Below are 23501 nucleotides of genomic sequence, written 5' to 3' on the forward strand. Positions count from 1 at the left end.
ATAGTCTTTCATATCGTCACGTTTCTTGTCTCCCTGCTTGTCTCGTCTGTCGTCCCTAGTCTTGAATCTTTCATCGTTCGTGTGTTTATTTTCTAATGTCACGTCTCTCGTGTTGTCCTATTTCTCGTCTTGTCTCTTCTCGTCTCGTCTCATTTCGTCTCGTGTCACGACTCGTCTCTCAGCTCGAGTCTCAAGTGTCTGATCTCTTCTTCCGTCTCATATTTGGTCTTGTTTTTCGTGTCGTCGCATCTCTTGCCTCGAGTCTCTTGTCTTTAGTCTCTTATTTTTTTGTTTAGTTTCTCATCTCATCTCGTTCCTCGTCTTGTCTCGTCTCTTCTCTCGTTTCGTCTCGTATCACGACTCGTCTCTCGGTTCGCGTCTCAAGTGTCTGGTGTCTTCTTCCGTCTCATATTTGGTCTCGTTTTTCGTATCGTCGCATCTCTTGACTCTAGTCTCTTATTTCTTATGTTTAGTTTCTCATCTCATCTCGTTTCTCGTCTTGTCTCGTCTCTTCTCTCGTTTCGTCTCTTGTCTCGTCTCCCATATTTTGTTCCTAGCCATTAACCGTTTATCTCTCGTCTTTAGCGTGTAACCCGTCAGGACAACAATTTAGCACTGGTTGAAAATATACATATTTTTGTGTTTATACTCCGTAAAGTGTATTTGTTTACGCAACATAATACTCACCACCGTTCCTTATGATCGCTTACTTTTTCGCCGAAGTGGAACAGCTAACAGTAAAAAAGCGTTCTCGTGTCTCGGCTAAAACCCTAGGAACCGAACACCGACCGATCTCACTGTGAAGGATCAGTTGAACAAGTCAATTTCCAAACAGAACAAAGCAGGACAGACAAAGGTTCCTCATGGGATGTGCACTGCGGTGACTTGCGGGATCGTTTGCGGAGAGTAAACGATCCTGTGATTTATCCCAACCGTTGCTAGGGAGGCTCCAACAAAGGATCCTTGCTCACTTCCCTCACTCAAAGCTGAGGACCACTGCCGTTGGTATTCTGACCGGTCGGAAGCGGCAAGAAGCTGCCAAACATTCCCACCCATTCAGTAGCTTTCAACAAAGGTAACAGAACGCAACGAGGAGAGAGAAGAATAAAAGTTGGCAAATTTAATAATCTTTCGATTTATTTATTTTTGTGTTGTTAACGAAATTCCGAAATTCTGGTAGAAACATCTTGGCCGCCCTGTCACTAAGGGTCTGCTGGGCAGGTAAAAGTTACAACAGTGGCCAAACCCTTATATACAAGCTTCTAATGTCACGTGTCTCGTGTTGTCTTTTTTCTCGTCTTGTCTCTTCTCGTCTCGACTCGTCTCTCGGCTGGGGTCCAAAATATCTTATCTTTTCTCTTGTCTCGTTTTTGATCTCGTTTCTCGTCTAGCCTCTAGTCTCCCTTCTCTAGTCTGTGTTTTCTTATCTTTAGTCTCTCATCTCGTCACTAGTCTTTAGCAGTGCTGAGCTCCATCACGGTACTGATGGCAAACCTGCTAGACAATAGATAATGAAACGGTTAGCAGTTAAAACAGCAAGCGATGCTTATTGAGTTACGGTTCTCATTCCATTGAATAGACAACAGTCAGACGGTTCTCTTCTGATTCTCTCACTCATTGATATCATTAGTGAAAGGAAGGGAAACTGACCGTCATTTTATTAACAATATAAACACGGTGATGACGGTCATCTTATTACAAACAACAAGCCAGAATTAACAAACAGGCGGTTTCACATAAATAGCTATTCATAAAAGGAACAAGAAGGTGGAGAAAAAATCAACAAAGCACCGCATGCTGCATGAATACAATACACTGATAATATTTCGTTTACCTTACCAATACAAAATAAATGGTTCTCAATCTGTCTATCATTTCAATGCGTTCTCTCTCGCACGGCTTCTGTGAGAGATAGTTAACTGAAACACCATCCGAGGAAAATGGAAATGAAATAACGGTCATTTTTGTGGTGATACGGTCACTTCATATTTACCGTCACAATTCAAAGACCATCGTGAAATTGCACAGCACTAGTCTTTAGTTTCTCATCTCGTCTCGTTTCTAGTATGGTCTCGTCTCTCGTCTTGTCTTGTTTCCTCGTTCGTCCCGTGTCCCGTCTTTAATCTCTAGTCTCTTGTCTTTAGTTTCCAGTATCTCCTCTCTCGGTTTGTTTCGTTTCTCGTCTCTGGTCTCGTTTTGTTTCATCTCGCCTCGTCTCTAGTTTCGTCGTATCTTGTCCCTTGTCCCTCTCGGGTATTGTGGTAAGATACATGGTCTGACTAGCCATCCAGATGGCGTTAGTTACTGACGAGATGAATTTCGTTACTGACGAGATGAATTCGAAAAAAAATCGAACATGATTTTATGTTAGGTTTTGTGCCCTTAACGCGCAAATTAGTTTAATCTTATTTTCTCTTTTGGGAATAAATATTGCATAAAATTAGTCATGAGCGCAGCAAACCCTTAACGTATATAATCATTCGGACCATGATGATGGAGCTGAAATTCGACCATCGAACCAGGTTTCCTTACCAACCACTCTACTCAGAACGAAGAACTTCATTTAGCTACAAAAGGTATAGAAAAACTAAAAAAAAACTTACCGGCACATCCATCCTTCTCGCTGAGTATCCACCACCACTAGTCAAGCCAGCCCGAGGCCATTGTCGCGTAGCAGGTGCTACAGTAGTAGCAGTAGCAATTGTTTCCTGTAAAGGGCGAAAAAGGTCAAACGAGATATCGCCGATACGGCGGCCAGAAGTCGATCTCCTGTCGCGAGCAGTGATGCTTGATTGCGCACCCACGTGAACACACTTGGCTAAGCGCACTCCCCCCAGAAGTAATACCGAGAGGTAGTTCCTGGGAGGACTGATGGCGGAGCCCAATGGAGTTTAGTCGGTATTAATGGCTGGTCACCATTCGAGCCCTAAACGCCTCCAGTGCGCCCCGTGTGGTAGATTGGACCCTACCAATAGCACGTGTACTGGGCTAGGACGTAAAGGTCTTCTCCATTGTAAAAAAAACACTTGGCTAAGCGCGATCTTCGAGTTTGATTTGATGCACACTATCTTCAGCTAGGTTACACAGACCTTAGGATATAAGGAACCCGTGAGTTCAGAACATCACTTCAGCGGGTTGTAGATGGTAGTCTATTTACAAAATTCATAATCCTTGGACTAGATACGTAATTGAGAAAAATAAACTGAGATCGTAACGCGTCAACCGGAGTCCTGGAACTCTAAATGCTCACGAGTTAAAGACTTCATTTCTTAGAATTTTATATAGCTGTGAATAACCAAACCAATTCTAGAATTTCTTTAGACTTAGGATAACATGATTAAGCGAAGTTACTATCACAGTGCTGAGAATCCAAAGAACCCAAAATATTCTTGAAGTGAAGATCATTCCAGCGATCGCGATCAGAAGAAAGAAGTTTCGAAAAACGTCTGTTTCAGTTTCTGTACCAGCTTCACACAAAACACCCACAAAAAAGAAATTAACCTTCCTCGGTTATTGTAGAATTTGCCTTTCGACTTCGTCTTATCACAATCCGTTAGCCGGACTAAGCTAACAGCGGATTGACGATACCGTCAAAAATGGAGACACTATTTGTGTTCCTGAGCAAACACCTAGTCAAACGTTATGTCCCATAACACAAGGAGTCCTTCGGTTAGTTTTGCGCACTTACTAAAACGATTTAATCTTGATAATAAAGCAAAGGTAGGAATATATTAATTTTAGCGATCATCCAAAAAACTCAAGGTCTTCAAGTACAGCCGAGTGGCAGAGTTTTACGCCGTCACTGTCAGAAGCTAAGCAATCAAATTGTCCACTCTCTCTCGATGAAGATCCTTCAATCCAGCCATGTGTTCCCGAATCTGATCACGAACTACCTCCGGCACCCGAGGGCGTTCCCCGTTGGCGATAGCCTCTTCGAAAATTGCCTCCACCTCCTGGCGTAGATCATTTGGAAGTAGACTAAGGAACCTGTCAAGCCGCTGCCTATGACCGTTCTTCCAATCCCCCAGGTGTTCTCGTATCTGATCACGAAGTACTTCGTCTAACTGAGGACGTTCTCCGACGGTGATGGCCTGTTGAAAAATACCCTCTACTTCGCGGCGTAGATCCTCCGGGAGCAAGCTGAGGAACTTGTCCAATCGCTGCTTGTGGCGAGTCTTCAAATCTCTCAGGTGTTCTCGAATTTGGTCACGAACTGCCTCCGGCACCTGGGGTCGTTCTCCGTTGGCGATAGCCTCTTGTAGAATTGAATCAATTTCCTGACGAAGATCCTCCGGGAGCAAGTTAAGAAACTTCTGTAATCGCTGTTCAAATTCATTCTTCCGATGTTTAAGGTGTTCACGAATTGCCTCCGGAATCTGAGGTCTTTCTCCGTTGGCAATGGACTCTCGTAATAAAGGCTTGATTTCCTGGCGTAGATCCTCCGGGAGCAAACTTAATAATTTGTCGAATCGTTTATTATGATCATTCTTCAAATCCTTCAAATGCTCTCGGATCTGATCGCGAACTGCCTCCGGAACTCGAGGACGTTCTCCGTTGGCGATGGCCTCTTGTAAAACAGTATCTATCTCCTGGCGTAAGACCTCCGGGAGTAAGTTGAGAAACTTCTCTAATCGCCGCTTAAGTTCATTCTTCCGGTGCTTCAGGTGTTCTCGTATCTGATCACGAACTGCTTCCGGCACCTGGGGACGTTCACCAGCGGCAATAGCCTCGCGTAGTAAAGCCTGGACCTCCTGGCGTAGATCTTCCGGGAGCAAACTTAGAAATTTGTCCAATCTCTGCTTATGACCATCCTTCAAATCTTTCAAATGCTCACGGATCTGATCGCGAACTACTTCCGGTACCTGAGGACGTACACCATTGGCGATGGCTTCTTGTACGATAGGTTCCACCGACTGTCGTAGATGGTCTGGAAGCCGTGCCAAGAAACGATTCAACCGTTCTCGGAAAAGTTCTTCGTTCGGTAAACTGGGATGGGCCTGGATCGCGCCAATCACCACCACAATCATCAAAACTGGCAACAACTTCATTTTCAACAGAGCACAAACTTGCTTCTTCTTCGACCGGCCGACTGTTCGAAATTGATATCTTTCCGAAGCGGATGGATGGCATTTTATAGTACGCGTTCTGTTCTGGCACTATCAGTAACATTGGATAGCAGAAGATTGTTATCTCTTCCCGCTTTTGATTACTATGGGGAAATTTGCTTGTTTTCGTCAGTGTAAGAGTGGCCTTTCGGCACCGGTGGTGCTGGGATGACCCAGATGAATCACCATCTGCGATACTGTTGAACATGACAATGTTTTTCCCCCGGTTGCTCGCAACAGACGGTTTCTTTGCCCGAGGGCGTTCGAATAATTTGTTGTTGGTCAAGGAACTTCCGAGTTCGGGAATGGCCCGAAAAATGGAGGACCTGATGGATATGGATTCTGATCAAGAATAGAATATTTTTGTTTAAAAATCCGCTACGGCGAATCAAAACACGAAAACATGCATAGAAATGACTGTTGCAAACGATACAATAGAATAGAGTTGGATGCAAATACGCCAATTCATCTTTTTTATTAAATTATGACTTATCATTTAATTATTTTGTTCTACGTGGTTAAAGCCCCAATAAATAATACAATATTTTGTTCTAGAACAGTAGGTCATCGTTGACGATGGAGAATTACAGTTAAAAAACGGCGTTTTTTCTAAAAATAAATATTGGAATTTCTTTTCAACATATTTTTTGATGCCTACATTGGAAATAAACCACTCCGTCGTGACTACTAACCCTATTCTAAAAATTTCGATATGAACAAGATGTAGAGTTTTTGAAGGTTAGTAACTTACATTGTACTGAACGGAATTACATATTGTTTGCGCCAATCAGTTGGAACAATGTACACCAATGTTGCATGAAATATCGAAATATGTATAGCAACGCAAAAACTAATTTTCCGAGCCTCTTTCAGACGCAACGCGAAAAACGGAAAATTTTCCATTCTATTTCAGACAGAGCCGTCAATACGGAGCACCTACCCGACCTAATCGGGAAGTTATGAAAGGCCCGCATGCATTTGTGTGTTTCATTCGACCGTTGCTAGTCGAACGAGAAGCATGATGCAAGGTACGAAGAATAGAAAAGTATTTGGTGATCAAAAAGAATAAGAGAGCAGTCACTGTTCAGATGAAAAATTAGTGGAATCAATGACTGAAATAGGTGTGGACCTGGTGATAAGCGGCATCAACGTCCTTGGAACGAAGCAAAACCGGTAGGATTAGTTTAAATTGTTTGTAGGAAGTGATTTGTTGCTTCGGGTCTGTACAAGATGAGAAGGTAGACTGTTCCAAATTTGATTCTAGTTTCATTGTTGTCTCAATTTTTTCCCATATTTAGTGACGAATTTGGGCTCATCTTAAGTCACAAAAGTTACTTAACCTAAAATTTCTGTCTATAGTCTAGTCAAATTAACACCCAAATTCAGTTTCAGCTTAAACCTCACATCCAGCTTGAAAAATAGTACAACTTTTACTCAACTTATGTTAAGTATTCAGAAAAAAATTTGAAATATTTTGCATTTTTAATTTTTTTTAATTTTTTTATACTTGTATATTTTTATATTCACATATTTCATATTTTTATGTTTGCGTTATTATATTTTTATATATTCATATAATTATATTTTTTATATTGTTATATCTTTATATTCTCATATTCCTACATTTCTGTATACTTACATTTTTACATTTTTGTATATTAATATTTCCAATTTTTAAATTTATACATTTCACATTTCTACATTTTTATTATTTTTATTTTTTTCGCATTTTTATATTTTAACATTTTTATACTTAAAAACGTTTATATTTTTATATTTTCATGCTTTTAAATTTTTGCATTTCTCAAATTTTGTATTTTTATATTCTTATATCTTAAGATTTCCATATTTTTTAATGTTTATATTTTTATTTTTTTATATTTTTAAATTTTTATATTCTTAAAATTTCAAGTTTTTATATTTTTGTATTTTTATATCTACATACGTTTATATTTCTATATTTTTATATTTTTTTGGTTTCATATTTCTATATCACTATATTTTTAATTTCTTATATTTAAAGAAAATATATATTTTTATATCTCAATATTTGTATATTTTCAACTTTTTATATTTTAAAGTTTGTATTTTTGTACTTTTGCATTTTTTGATTTATTTGTAATTTTGTATCATTGTATTCCTATATTTCTGTATTTTTACATTTTCGCATTTTTTGAATTTTAGTAATTTACTGTTTTTGTAGTATTTTTGTATGTTTGTATTTTTGCATTTTCAGATTTTTACATTTTTGAATTTTTGTTTTTTTGTGTTTAAGCATTTTTGTATTTGTTTCTGTACTTCTGTACTTCAATATTTTTGTATTCTTGATTTTACCATTTTTGTATTTTTGTGCTTTTGAATTTTAATATTTTTGATTTTTTTTTCTCTTTTTGTGTTATCTTATGTTTGAATTTCTGTTTTCTTGTATGATTATTTTTTGCATGTTTATATTTTTGCATATTATATTTCTAAATTTGTATTTTTTTATCTCAATATTTTTATCTTTTTGTACTTTAACATTTTTCCATATATAATTGTTTCTTTATTTTTTTTTTTAAATTTTGTATTTTTATATTTTTATGGCTTCGTATTTTTGTATTTTTACATGTTTGTATTTTTGGGTTTTTTGGTTTATTTGTAATTTTGTATTTTTGTATCCTTGTATTCTTTTATTTTCGTATTTTTATATTTTTGTGTTTTTGTATCTTTGTGTTTTTATATTTTTGTGTTTCTGTGGTTTCGTGTTAGTGTATTTTTGTATTTCTGAATTTTTGCATTCTTGTATTTTTTGCATTTTTATGTTCCTGTTTTCAATATTTTTGCATTCTTGCTTTTTTTTTCTTCTATTTATGAATTTTTTTATCCTGTAATTTTTGTATTATTGTATTTTTGAAGTTTGGAATTTTTGTATATTGGTATTTTTGTATTAGTCACGACATTTTTCCTAAATGTATTTTCGTATTTTTGCATTTTTGTGTTTCTATACTCCTGTACATCAATATTTTTGTATTCTTGTTTTCTTCTATTTTTGTATTCTGTAATTTTTGTACTTCTGTATTTTTAAACTATTGTATTTTAATATTTCTGTTTTTCTCTATTTTTGCGTTTTATTATGTTTATATTCTTGTATTTTTATTTTTTGTATATTTGTATGTTTGTATTTTAAATTTCAATTTTTTTATATATTTATATCTCAATATTTTCACATTTAAATTTTTTTTTAAATTTGCATTCTTAATTTTTTTTAATTTTATTTTTACGTGGTTTCTATTTTTGTATTTTTTGGGTTATTTGTAATTTTGTATGCTTGTATTCTTTTATTTTCGTAATTTTATATTTACGTTTTTATTTTTGTATTTTTATATTTTTGTATTTCTGTGGTTTTGTGTTTTTGTATCTTTGTATTTATATATTTTTGTATTTCTGTGTTTTTATGTTTTTGCATTTTTGTATTTGTGTATTCTTTTTCTGTATTTTGGTATTACGGTATTCTGTTATTTTGGTATTTTTGTATGTTTGTATTTTTATATTTCTGTATTTCTGCATCTCAATATTTTTGCATCCCTTTATATATTTTAATATTTCAATATTTTAATATCTCAATATTTTATAATATTTTAATACTTTAACATTTTCATATTTTCATGTTTTTGTATTTTGTAGCTTTGCATTTTTGTACTTCAGTAGTTTTGGATTTTTTAAATTTTGTATTTTCGCTTTTTGTGTGCAATTTCGTATTTTTGCATCCTTGTTTTTTTTCATTTTTGAACATCTTTTTCAAATATAGTTGCAAATTAAATCTGAAATTTAGTCTCACAGTCAGTTTTATCTTTGCCTTTAGGTTTAGTATTAAATTCATTTTCGAATTTAGTCTTAATTTTGTTTTCAATCTAGTCACGATTTTTTTCTTAAATTTTGTTTAAAATAATTCAGTTTAAAATACTATCAGATTTTGTTTAAAAATTGAAATAACATTCAATCTTATCTTATGCTCTAAGTTTAGGAATAAATTCATTCCCAAATTTTGTCTCAAATGGAATAAAAACTAGTCTTACATACTCAAATTTAGTCTAAATTTAAGCATCAAATTTAGCATTAAATTTATTCGCAACGAACGTCATATTTATTCAGCTTCAGATATACATCTACTATCATATTTACTCTTTAATTTAAAATTTCGCTGTTCAGCGCACATGTGCAAATCGCCTGCCAAACCAAATACTTTTTTCTGAAACTGACAATTCAAACTTTTCATTTTCCGGTAACTGTGTAAAACTCTTGACATGGGAGTTACTTCAAATGTATGTTTCCTCGTCAATCAGGACGCAATCCAATAGAAGAGGATGACTAATCTTACAAACAAATAGCGAGAAAAGGCCATTGGTTACCAATCATAAGTAGAACCGATTTCTACAACGATTGGACGAGGACATAACAAAAATATTTTCGGAGTAATTTAAACTATTTCCGACGGTTTAAACTCCCCTGATTCTTAATTCCATCGTCAAAATATTCCTGATCCAATTTAGGTAATCTGGACCCAACTCTCCGGTAGCCGATCACTGGCGCAATTTTCCCCCAGATAATAAGCCGCCAGTTTTGCAAAACTAGTTTCGCGGAAATGCCTCTTTCATCACTCGGAGTATCTACGATGACAAATGACAGCCGGTACCAGTTGATTGCGGAGGGGGGAGAGGGCTACCTAGCAATAGATCTTTCCAAGCCGACCGGATCCTTTTGTGAATGAATGGCGCGGCCGCCGGCTTGCGACGTTAGTCGTGATGGTTAACGGCGTGGTTGTCCGCGGGTAAAAGTGTTGACAGGAGTTTTTGAATAAAAATAATAATCCGATTCTGGTCTTGCCCGGTTGATCGGCGGCCTCCTTTCGACGGAGCTTTCTGAAAGCGAAAAAAAACAATCCAGCTGCTTGTTTGGACGTAGCCGTCGACGAAGATTCCAAGGAATCCGCAACAAATTGGAGCAGCAGATCTGTTCCCCTTCCATCCACCAACCCTGCCAAACCCTGGATGGGGTAAAGGAACAGAAAAGATTTAATCTAAATTGAAACAATCAGCTTGATTTAGTCGGTAGATCGGCCAACTGCCAGGGTGCCACAGTCGAGGCCGTAAACAGTAACATTTTTATTCTTCATCTGTGCTCGAAAGTGATTGTAAGCCGGGACCGGTTCGTGTTTGTCTGTGTTCAGCTTAACTCTAATTACTTAAGTACCTCTCAATGTTGAATTGTTGGGATCATGTTGTGCCGCGGGATCGCAGACCTTCAGAGTTACGCTAAACACACGATGCTCGGTGATCATCCGTTGATTATACATTCTACACCCGGTGGCGTAACTGTGCATGACAACCGCAAGTGGTAGATAAATAACTTCATATATTCCTATAAATGAGCTCATGAGATGATATAATCCCCCTTCACTTCAGCCCTTGCCTTGTTTGTATGTGCTTCCTCGATTGCGCGGATGTAAATCGATATCCACAAACAGATCGACATCACTACTTCGGTCTGTGATCCCGGCGCGGTGTGCTCGAAGCTCACACACTTAATTCATCTGACCTCAACCGTTAACCCCATTTTGCTCCGGACGGATCCAATGTTTCGAAATCAATCCGGGCGGCCCAGGGGGAAGTGTGTATCTTGACGACCTCCGCCGACGCTCTTTGTTGTTTGACTTTCATAAAATATTAAATTTTTCGTTTTTAACGACTCTGTTCGCGCGCTCAGTTCCTCCTTCCCAAGTGTGAATCGATTAATGGATGTTGTTTTTCCACTCTTCGGTTAAGTTCGAACCGCAATCAGCTTCTATCTAGGCAGGGATGAGGGGGTGTTACTTTTTTTTATTGAGATTGATTATCGCCTGATGACGCTTAGACAATAGTTAGTCGAAGTGAAGCGATCGTTTCAATCTCAAAATGAATACAACAGCACAGCATAACACATCACTCACAGGTAAGGCTTCCCGGAATCACTCGGATCCAACGATCTGCATTCAGTCCATACCAGTTCGGAAACCACAAAACAACAGCTAGAAATAGTAGGCTGTGGGTAGGACTGCGCAAGTTTTGCAGTCGGGAAATGGATGCCCCCCGGGAACATAACAACTCGATCGGGCACGATTGCTGAACTGGACACAGTTCAAATTACCATCACCCAGTCTGGCGCACTAGGCTGTGGCGCAGTGATTGGAGATCTTGCAAACTGCTCGGATTGATCTCCGATAGGTGCGGAAAATAAAAAAACAAAACTGACAAAGCGGGGAGCCAGAGAAAATGGTTGGAAGCGCTAATGAGCCACTAATTTCGCGCTACCGAATAATAGGCGATAAAAGCTGCTAAGTGAGCCGTCAGGCAGGAACTTTTCGTGGTCACACTTCCGCTTGGGTGAAATCTGTGAAGTGAGGAACGATGGGTTAAGGCGGAAATTCACTTCCGTGAGTTTTAAGAAATATTATATACTGAATAGATTCGAATCGAACATATTCCTGGGAGGAAGCGCTCATACAGCGGATACAACGATTCCGTAGAAAGGATGGAGAAGATTATGGTTCTAAGTGGAAGTCACGGATGGGGATAAAGTTCCAGGTGGTATGGGTGAAGTGGGCGATGTGATTATCAAAGTGGTGGAATACAGATTGGAAGATGCCCGGAAGCTAATGGAAAAGGGAAACGTGCTGAACAGCCTGCCGAAGTTTTTGTTTGTAGCGCCGGGATTGGTTTTTGACCAATAGGGCGCCGGGTCGCAAAGCAGATCCGGAGTGCGATTTTATAGAAATCATTGACAATGTCAATGTCATATTCGTAGATAAAAATGTTCTGTAAAACATACCTCATTGCTTTCAGTTCCATGTCTTCCTAAGTCAGCAGAAATACACCTAGCTTCATCGGTAGTTAATGTTCTCTATATATTTTAGAACAACACGGAGCTTTCAAGCTTCGATTCAGCACACCTAACTGCATTTTTCGGAACATCTTCAAGCATTTTTTTTAACTCGTGAACAGCCATTTTGATGTGCAAAACACATTTCGCACCATACGATGGCACCTGATTTGATTTCCTTTACAGCAGATTCTCATTTAGAAATCGCTGTTGATTATAGTTACTATATTCATAGTTAGGCGGAAACACTGTGCGGAGCCAATTGAACATGTCAAATACCGGAGCCAATCGAGCATGACGTCACATAACATGTTCTTTTCGGATGTTTATGGAAAAGGTATTGTGATTATGGTTATTAATTATTTTACTTTTTCCTTGTGTTATCGAGCGTAGAAAAAAGAAAATGAACAAAAAAAATCTGTAACACCAAGACAAGTATGAAACCACAATATCATCGGATTCGTGCATGTAAAGTTCTTGCTGACGACATCAACAATAAAATTATTATGCTAGAGCTTGAACCTTTGCATGGGATGCCAGTGTTTTCTTACTGGAATAAGAGCTGCCAGTTTTCCGGTTTTTGTGTCCGCCTAACTATGAATATAGTAACTATTAGGTTCTTTACAGACACATTTAACCTCACTTTTCTTGACAGTTCACTTGTACTGTTTACATGGACTTAGAAAAATTTGTGGACGACTACATTCGCTCAAAGCAAATCGCAAAGAATTTTTCTAAGTCCATGTAAACAGTACAAGCGAACTGTCAAAAATGAACACTCAGTTCATTTGTAACGTCACCGTAAAGTATTCAATACTGCTGATTCGACATAAATGTTAAAAACATTCACTGCCCCAAAAAAGCGACCTGGTGAATAACACCCTGAGATACCCTTGAACACACACACCAACATAACCGTGTATACTGCATGGTCGCAATATAACGAAAAACGATGCTCCGCTTGAAAACCAGCATCATTTTTATTACCTTATCTACTGAACACTTGAACACTATTTTTCATTAAAATAAAGCACCACGCTGTTTCCTTTCATCATTTGTGGCAGTTTTCGATTTCTGCCAAAAATTGTTACCACGATTTTGCTTAGTCACTTTTTTTTTTCGGCGACAGCATTTTGCTACAGCCGTACTCATAAGCAGCAGGTATAGGCAGAACACGACACAAAAACCGATTTTTCTCCCGTAATTGAACCACTGAACTACACTCAACTCAAATTACCGATATACCGCTCAACTTACTACCGATTTGAGATTAACTATTCTCAAACTCGAGATCTACTAATTTTCGAACCGATCACGAGCAAAGATAGAAGCAAATGGCGGACCGAGCACACGATATCCGCGCATGCGCAGCAAAACCAAATACAGGAGAAGAGAGAGAGAGAGAGAGAGAGAGAGAGAGAGAGAGAGAGAGAGAGAGAGAGAGAGAGAGAGGGAGAAAGAGTTGCCGTTAGTTGAACGGTACTTTCGCGAGGTGTTCATTTCGCATGGTTCGCAGTGTTGCCGCGTGTATCGTTAAGAACCGTTTTTTGTTTGATTGTGCGGTGATTCCCAGTAAACGAAAAGGCAACTAGGTGGGTTCAAATAGATGCTGGCAAGCGATAGACTATATTGAAACTTTGTGGCAAAATAGAAAAATAGAATAAAAGAAAAATAGGATGTACAAGGCTAGAGAAATAGAACAATAGAAATCTTACAAAAAATAGTAAAAAAGATGAACAAAAAAATAAAATTAAGGAAAATAAACAAAAAGACATAATTATAATAGAAAAATGGCGATCTAGAAAAATAGAACAAGAGGAATATAGCAAACTAGATAAACAAAAAAAATGTTAATAGAGGAAAACAATTAAAAAGGGACAAAAATACAGTAGGATTTTGTTTTCGGTAACAACTTTTTTTTTGTTGCCAAAACTGGAACCGTGCCAAAAATGGAACCTTACTTTAAAAGCTTTTATTTTCAATTTGTGACAACAAATATTACAAGAGCATTAATTATATAACAATATGTGAAATAGAATAAAATTATATAAAAAATATCGGTAAATTTAATTTTATTCGCTATGCCCACCCCCATAAAATATAGTAAATATGACTCTCATGTTTTGAAAGAAAGTCAAAAGTGATATCAATTATTAGCACAGAATGTGTATTGGGCATTTTTTAAAAGATTTACTATGTACAACAATGGAACTTTTTTGTTGCCAAAAATGGAGTCTAATATAAAATAGAAAAACGAAAATATACAATATTTTAAGACAAGAAAAGAGAACAATGAACAAAAAAACAAAAGAAAGCAAATAAGGATAAATATGACACAAAGAAATGAAAAAAAAAGAAAATAGAAAAATTCAAAGATTAAATAATTGACAAAATGAAAGAATAAAAATCGAAAAAATAGATTCATTGACAAATGGATAAATACAAGACACAAAAAATAAACAATGGACGAATATACAACTAGAAACACAGAAAACAAAAAAAAAACACAGAAATAATAAAAATAGAAAAAAATGAAACATAAATACAAAAATAGAAAAGAACAATAGAAACATGAGAAAAAAGGGAAAAATAGCAAAAGTAAAAACGGAAATGCAGAGAAATAGGAAATAAGACGCATAGAAAACAAGCAATAGAAAACAAAGAAATACAGTGAAAATATTATTCTTTAGCCCCTACACATAGCCCCGTAACCCTTTCTGATTAATTAGTTTAAATTTTCCTTAAGGGAATCAAACAGTGCAAAATTTAAAAAGAATTATTTTTGCATTTTCCATTTTGCATGCAATCGAGGGCTGATAAAATCGGGTCTTCACTGTACAACAAGAGAAAAATAAAGACGAAAAACAAATTTTTTGAAAAAAATGATAATTTTAAGTACTATAGATCAATAGAAATTCAATGGAAAAAATATCAAAAAATAGAAAATATAAAAGTATAAAAGTAGACTAATAAAGACATGAAGAAATCAAAAATAAACTAAACAAAATAAAAAATAGAGTAATTTACAAATAGAAAAATAAAAAAAATTAAAAAAGTATAATAGAGAGTAGAAAAATGGAAAGGCAGAAAAAATAGAAAATTAACCAAAAATGTAGAAATTCAATTTAGATGAAGAAGAATAGGAAACAGAAATCACAGAATGGAATAAACAACAAATAGTGACATGAGAAGATACAATATAAAACTAGACAAATAAAATAGAAAAATACTTCATGTTTGAATTTTTTATTCTATTTTTCTAGTTTCATTTTTCCCCTTCTTTTCATCTCACTAGTTTTTTCCATTTTTCCATTCTGTGCTTTTTTGCCTTTCTTTTCTCTATGTATCTACACCTCTGCTTTGAATTTTTAAATTTTCTGTTTCTTTTTTCCATTAGGAAATTTTCTATTTTTCCTGAATTTATATTTTCTTATTTCTTCATTGTGCTTTTTAAATTTCATCATTCTGAAGGAAAAGCAAAAACAAAATCGAAAGAACAAAAAATATAATAATAGAAGTGGGAAAAAAGAATATAATATAAAAATTATTAGCAATAAAAAATGGATAAAATTTAGAACTACATTAGATAACAAACAGAAAGATTAGAAGTCGTAAAATAGAAAAAAGAAATGGAACCGTAAAAGAAGAAAAAAAGAAAAATAGAAAGATTAAAAAATTAGAGAAATAAAAAAATAAAAATAGGAAAGTGATAAGAACAGAATCGAAAAACAGAATAAAAAAGTAAGAGAGAAGAATAGTTGAAAAAGTGAAAAATAGAAAATTAGAAGAATAGAATAGAAAAAATATACACAAATAGAAGAAAAAATAAAGAGCAGCGAAAGATAACAACAACGAACGAATCGAATAGTAGAACATCCAGAAAACAAAAAAACTTAAAAATAAATAAATGTAGCTAAAAAAACTAAAAAAGGAAATTAGAAAAGGGGAAAAAATAGCAAGCTGAAAAAAAAAGAAAAATAAGCAATCTAAAATAATACGAACGTAAAAATAACAGAATCAAAAATTAGAATAAATCGGGAAAATAGGTAACTTGAGATCAGGAGATGAGAAAAAGGGAACAGAAGAAAAAAAACTAAAAATTTGGATAGTCTGCATTAGAAGAAAGGAAAAATAGACACATAGAGAAATAAAAAAAATAGAAAAGTGAAAAATACAGAAAAATAGGCAAATGGACAAAATTTGGAAAGAGACAGTTTAAAATGAAATAAATTGAAACTTAAAAAATTGAGGACTAAATTTTTTTTTAAATATATGTAAAATTAGAAGAATAGTTAAATGGATATAAAGAAGACTAAAAACTGCAAGAAAGTAGAATAGAAGAAATATGAATCGCAATATAGAGGAATAAACTAATAGAAAAATGGCATAATAGAGAATTGTAAACATAGAAGAATAAAGCAATGACAAATCCGAAAAATTGAACAATAAACAAATAAAAATGCGAAATGGTAACAAAATAGAAAATATGCAGAGTGAGTATAAAAATAGAATGATAATTAAATTTTTAAAATGTAAAACAATTGAAAAACAGTGTCATAAAAAATATCACAAAAGAGAAAAAGCAAAACATAAAAATTTTAAAATAGAAACAGCAAAAATTGAGGAGCGAAGCAATGTAGATGAAGGAAATGAGAAATATAGCAAGAAGGAAATATTATACTTTGCAATGTTTCTTAGGATTTCCTCTGATTTGTCAGAATTGCTTAGAATTTGTTATAGATGTAGGGGTTTTTAAAGTAGTTTTTAGTAATTCGTAGTGTCTTCTTGGTTTTCTGTAAATTGCTTCGCCTTTCTCAGTATCGTTTAATTGCTTAGGATTTCTCGGAATTCCTTATGATTTCTGAAGATTTTTTGAGTATTTTTGGAATTTTCTAGGATTTATAAGAATTTATTGAAATTTCCTAAGGATTCTTAGGATTTCATAGGATTTCTCTGGATTTCCTTTTTTTCTTTCTATGAATTATTAGGGTTTCAAAAGATTACTTTACGTTTTTGGATCCTTTGGGAATTCATTAAAATTTGTTGAGATTTCCATGGGTTTCGTCTTAGCTGTTTAGATTTCTCAGGATTTCTTTGATTTTTTATGATACTTCTATGGATTGCTTAGGATTTGCTGGGGTTTCTATTGAATGCTCCGGATTTCTTCGGATTTCTTAGTCATTTTCTAAGATGTCTAAGGATTTATTAAAACTTTCTCAGATTTTTTATGACATGTTTGCATTTTTCAGGATTTCTTTGATTTTTTTGTATTTTAGAAGATTTGTGACGTTTTCCCAGGATTTTGTAGAAATCCTCAAGCCTTCTTAGGATTTCCAACGATTTTCCGGATTTCTCGGGATTTATCACTATTTCGTAGGATTTTTGAGGATTTACTGAAATTTCCTAAACTTTCAGACGATTTTTTGGATTTCTCGGGAATTGTGAGGATTTTTTAAGATTCCGAATGTCTTTCTAGGAATTTTAAAGATTTCTAAGGTTTTCTGAAGATTTTTTAAAACTTACTGTGATTTTAATATATTTTTTTAGGATCTGGCAGTCATTGAGTTTCCTAGGATATCAACGTATTTGGTAGAATTTTTCAGGCTTCTCAGAATTTTTGACGTCTTTTTAGGATTGGCAAGGACTTGTTATAATTTCCTGAAATTTTTATAACTTCTTTCAAAGAATTTCTTACGATTTGTAAGAATGTACTAGAATGTTTTTTTGGGATTTTATTTCCTCTATAATTTTTAGGATCTGCCGGGATTTCTAATGATCTCCTAGGAATTCTTAAGATTTCTTATGAATTCATAGAATTTTCCTGGATTTCTAATAATCTTATGGCCATACTAGGACTTCTTAGGATTTCTCAGTATGTTTTAGGTTTTCTAGGGATTTATTAAAATTTTCTGAGATTTCTTCAGAGTTGTTTAAGTTTATCAGCATTTCTTAGGATTACTCCAGATTGCTTTCAACTTCGTGCGACTTTTACGAATTTCTAAGATTTTTCAGGATTTCTTAAATTTTCTGAAGATTATCAACAATTATCTAGGGATTCCTAAAATATACTGAGATTTTCTGAGATGTTCTAGAATTTCTCAGATTTTTTTTAGGATTTCTTAGTATATTTTAGTATTTTTTCGGATTTTTAAGGATTCTAAGGATTTATTAAAATTTACAGAGATGTTTTAGAATTCCGTTTAAGCTCCTCATTATTTTTTTTATTTCGATTATAGAAGTTTTAACATTAAGATTATTCGCCTCTTCGGGTTAGAAAAATCTCTTATGAAAAATTTCTAACCCTATGTGCGGGGTCGGGACTCGAACCCAGGTGCGCTGCGTACAAGGCAATCGATTTACCAACTACGCTACGCCCACCCCCTGCCTCTTTAAAAATCTCAAGATTTCTTAGAATTTCTTGGGATTTAATAGAAGTTTTTTGGTTTGCTGAAGATTCCTTTGGATTTCGTGAGATTTACAAGAATGTTTGAGGATTTCTCAGAATTTTGTTGCATTTCTGAGGATTTTTTTATGATTTTGTACAATTGTTTAAGTTATCTTTATATTTTTTCGGATTAATATTTTTCCGGATTATGTGCGATTTCTCCAAATTTTGTTAGGATTCTCTGTTTTAGTCCACAGAGTGTTGTTCGATTGTGCTTTTCTCACGGATTCTCGTTTGGATACTATGGTTGGTTATGAACAATCTAACTTTAAAATGTTCATTACATTACATTAAAATAATACGCTGCGTTCAAGAACCAGACACCTTAAATTCATACCCCGGACAGGGCTGGGGTCATAGTGGCAATAGCATCATAGTAGCCATGCGTATTTTCTTTACGCAAAAACCCGACAGCGAAGTCCGTCGGTACAGTAGCCCACAAATCCGCGATGGGCTGTGTTTATCTATTATAGACTATCCACGTAAGCGGATGAATAACATATACTCAAAAAATAACAAAATTGATAATCAATTCGGGACATTGTGTGTGATTTGTTCCCGTAGGTCTTCGATAATTAACGGAACCGGTTAATACGGATTGAGAATTGTTCTATCAGAAATTTAAATCCGTTGAATTTCAAAAATAAACTAATCACAACTAGTCTATTTATAACTCAATTCTAATGCAATAATAATGACTGGATATTTTTGTCAGATAATCAAGCCGGGTTCGTAATTTTGACTCCAAACTCGGCGGCAAATACTGATGGACCTGGCAAGCGAATGCCAGCTCACTTAAAGTGTGGGGGGTGCCAAGGCCCGTGGGTGTGGAAGGGCATAAGATGGCAGACGAGCATCTGTAATTTGGATCCCGAAAACATTTAAACTCAACCCAACAATCACTACCAAATTTCACCTCCCACTATCCAATCGAAACAATTTATCCACGAATCCATCGGTGGGGAAAACTCCCCAGGGAGTTCTCTGGCAGCGGTGGCAGCGGCGGTCAATGCACCCGCATCGGAACAACGATCAGCTTCCAACATAAACAGTTTACACTACCATCCTTTCAACCCCAGTGCCCCGCCGCCGCCACCATTGATCGATCAGCAGTCTCGGATTCAAAATCAACATTCAACGGCTTCTTCGATTGCGCATACATTCGCGGTGTAACCCTTCGGTAACCACAGCCCAGGCAGCAATCATCAATTCGTCACAACGTTGACGTGTAATTTGATACAGCATCTTGCCCCAACCGGGCGGTGGTGGCGGCGACGGCGGTTCGCCTCCTCCTCCTCCACTTCGTCACCATCATCATCATCATCGTCGTTGTCGTGACTCGTGGTTTACGCCGACTACGACGACTTTTCATTACGTTAATTTGTCTAATGAACCATCGATTGCTGAAAAGGGAGGGGGAGGGGGGGGGGGAAGAACCCGGTTTCGAAAACAAAAAGGGCCTTATGCAAATCTAGCAAGCGGCGGGTTTCGAGATTTGCGCACAAGAAGAAAGGCACACGCTAATCAATTCGAATTCGTGATGTTTTCTAACCAACGAACGACGATTTCGATATGCATAATTTGGTGTGCTTGGCTGTGTGTGTAAGTTTGTGTTTTGTAAGTTGAAATCAGTTTTGTTCAGGCAGCTTGAAGCCTACTTGGATGGACTCGTTCAGTTGGCAAATCAGCCGTCGTCATACTCCCAAAGTGTCATTCCCGCGGCGTGTCGTAAATCACGGAATACCATACACCGAGCAAGCTGTCACCTCACCTGACAACTAAATCCACATCAAAGGACGCACAGCCTGCGTTGCATTAGATATTCATCACAGCTTCTTTATCATTAGCATCGTTTGTGCTGCGGGGTTTGCTTACCATGGTGACCCAGAATCCAGCAAAACAAACGCGGCTCGAAGTTGACGATGATGACGACGACGACTACGATAACCCATTCCGGGTAGCAAGACACGGGGAAAGACTCTTTAAAATGCACATGTTATTTTTCTAATTTGTACTCGCCCTACCCCGCACTCACCAGCCGCTCTCCCTCCCTCTGTCGGATAAACATGGGAAAATGGACAAATAAAAATTAAAATTAGGTAAAAGTAAACCATGTGCACTGCTCTGTTCACACACACACACACGGTAGCACGCTGACTGACTACTGGCTGTGGCCGGTTTATGTTTGAGCAAGCCGGAAAGCCCAGTAGCTATATAGCAGCTCTACCTTTGCATCAATGGGCACGTGAAAATCGTTCAATGTTTGGACTGGACTGGTGCCTGGTGTTGTGCCAGCATCGAGTGTGGCCAAAGCCAAACACAGCGGCCGACGGTACCGTGTGATGTAGTGGGCCAATTTGAGATTCACTGGCTGAGAAAAAATTAAATAAATTGTAGTTTCACAGGGAAGCCATCTAGGTCCTTGTATCTGTATGTTCTCTTCTGATGCGTTTAAGTAGGTAATTTTCAGATTCTTTTTGTTATTTTAAAACACTAGTAACAATTAATTGGAATAGCACCAACGTTTCGAAACCGGCTCGTTACTTTTCCAGGGTCACAAATAAACCTTTAAAATCTAGAAAACAACCCATGACCCACAGCATCACCGCACCAACGCCAGACCGTCTGATTTGTCACGAGTGATGCTGAACCTGATGGAACGGACTCAGACTCTTAACATCGCCGCCAACCCCCGGTAACGGGCCAGGGTGCATGCCAAACTAAAACCATAAGACACCTACTTCGGCCGACCTCTTCTTCTCACCTCAACCCAAGCTCACGGGCCTAATGGCGTTCGACTTGCCGGTATCAAAACCCCGACGACCTGCTGCTGTTGGAGACTGGCGGCGACGGTAGCTTTAGCTACGGCTTTATTCGGTTCATAAATAATTTATTTTCAAATTTACTCTTGCCTGAGCTTCCGCAAAGCGGCTGGCATAGCGGGAGCAAGAGCAGTGTGCAGTTGATGCACTTTTACCCTACCCCTGCCCCTTCCGGCTGGTTGTTGGTTGGTGTTTAGTCTTGAACGATTCTTTAATATACTGTGTGTCGGTCGGTTTTCAGCCCGTTGAAACCGTGCACCTAAAAGGGACCGAGTGTTAAAGATTCGATTCTTTTGCGAAGATGCCTACTGAGCGAACGCACGATTAGCGTTCCCGTACTACGTTTTAGGGTCACATCGGTGACGTCGCGTGGTCCGATTTCGTCTTTCAGGTTAGAGGAGAGAAAATAGGTGCTTTTACCTTAACGGTAGTAAGTAGGTTATATTTACAAACCGACGCTGTTGGTCCGGGAATTGGCGCATTTCCGGGAGTTGGTGGTACCCTATTACTTAGTGGAAAATCGATCGAGCACAGTCTGGTCGCTTGTGGGATGATAGCGGGTGTGTGTGTGGCAGGACACAATTAGAACCAGGAAGAGATGTATTGAATTTCTAAGTTTCATCAGTTCCAGCTGGCATTTGGGTGGTGTGACGTTCGAGGTGATGGTGCTAGGGGTTTCTGAATGACGATGTTTAGATTGAGAGCACGGTTGGCGGGATTCTGTGGTGTCAGGCTGTCAGAGTGTGTGCTCAGTTGATAGCAACAAAGACGGTTTGCCAACAAATACAATCATTTAGCTTTTTAATATTTTAATATAACAAATTCAGCGGAATTTGATATAATCATCAAGTTTTGAGAGAAACAATCGATTGTTTTCCTGGCTACCAGAATGACATTAACTCCACAGAAGCTATAGCGATTGGTTTCATTTCGGTTTCATTTCATCAGTATCAGCAGACCGACTTGGTCACTAGATGGGCGCTAAAATCACAATGGAATACAATTTGTGATCATAAGAAAAAAACTTGACCCGGATGTTATCCCTCAAGCATAGAAATTTTAATTGCTGATGAGATTATAGCGATATTGAAACTATTTGCGGAGTTGCTCTCGCGTAGATTCGCGCTTCTACCTCTTATCTTCATCTAATAGCCAAGCCAAGCTGCCAGATATTGATGAAACGAAATCGACACGCAAATCCATTAGTTTACATCAACTTCTCTTCTCAAGGAAAAGTTGGATTTAAATGTTTTGTGTTCCACTCGTCAGTAACTGACTCAAACTTTCTGTCAGTAAGACTACAACTCCAAACTAACACCAAATCGGCGCCAGTTAGACACTAAACCCAAACAGTTCACACAACATACGCATGGAGCAACTGGCTGGTTTTGCGAGTGATGTCTCGGTTAGCCAAGCACAGAAGCTTTGGGTCGCTGACGAGTATAGGGTATTTTGGCGTGAGAACCAAACGCTTGTAGGTGCGAAATTGTGGTGAAATTCCGCGCGAAGTTCCGTGCAAAATTCCGCGTGAAATTTCGAACGAAATTCTGCGCAAAATTCCGTGCTGAGTCCTGCGCTAAATTCCGTGCGAAATTCCGCGCAAAATTATGAGCGAAATCTTGTGCGAAATTCCGCACGAAATTCCGAGCGAAATTCCACGTGAAATTCCGTGCGACATTCCGCGTACAATTCTGTACGAAATTCCGTGCTACATTCCGTGTGAAATTCCGTCCGAAATTTCAATGCCGGGCGAAATTTCGTGCGAGATTTTATACAAAATTCCGCGCGAAAATCCAAGCGAAATGCCGTGCGAAATTTCGTGCTACATTCCACATAAAATTCCGGGCGAAATTCCGTGCAAAATCCTGTGCGAAATTCCGTTGGACATTCCGCGAACAATTCTGTACGAAATTCCATGCTACATTCCGTGTGAAATTCCGTCCGAAATTTCAATGCCGGGCGAAATTTCGTGCGAGATTTTATACAAAATTCCGTGCGAAAATCCAAGCGAAATGCCGTGCGAAATTTCGTGCTACATTCCACATAAAATTCCGGGCGAAATTCCGTGCAAAATCCTGTGCGAAATTCCGTGTGACATTCCGCGCGAAATCGCGGGTGAAATACTGGGTGAAACTCCGTGCGAAGTTTCACGAGAAATTCGGCGCGAAGTTCCGAGCGAAATTCCGTAAGCAATTCCGTGCCACATTTCGCGTGAAATTCCGTGCGAAATTCCAT

The 23501-nt window shown here is 37.1% G+C and overlaps 1 protein-coding gene across 7 annotated transcripts in view; it reads right to left on the reverse strand.

Annotated features, from left to right (window-relative positions):
• LOC131677221 (tensin-1) overlaps positions 1-23501 on the reverse strand; it is a 659813-nt gene that overhangs the window by 389893 nt on the left and 246419 nt on the right. For 2 of the 7 annotated variants that reach the window (XM_058956926.1, XM_058956927.1), the window contains exon 2: positions 2604-2708. The exons of the other annotated variants lie outside the window; for them this stretch is intronic. In XM_058956926.1, coding sequence (XP_058812909.1) covers positions 2604-2615 — 12 coding nt within the window. In that variant the 5' untranslated portion in view covers positions 2616-2708. The remainder of the gene's footprint in view (positions 1-2603; positions 2709-23501) is intronic. 7 annotated transcript variants of the gene reach the window in all.

The sequence above is a fragment of the Topomyia yanbarensis genome, chromosome 1, assembly GCF_030247195.1.
Source record: "Topomyia yanbarensis strain Yona2022 chromosome 1, ASM3024719v1, whole genome shotgun sequence".
In the NCBI taxonomy this organism is placed as follows: domain Eukaryota; kingdom Metazoa; phylum Arthropoda; class Insecta; order Diptera; family Culicidae; genus Topomyia; species Topomyia yanbarensis.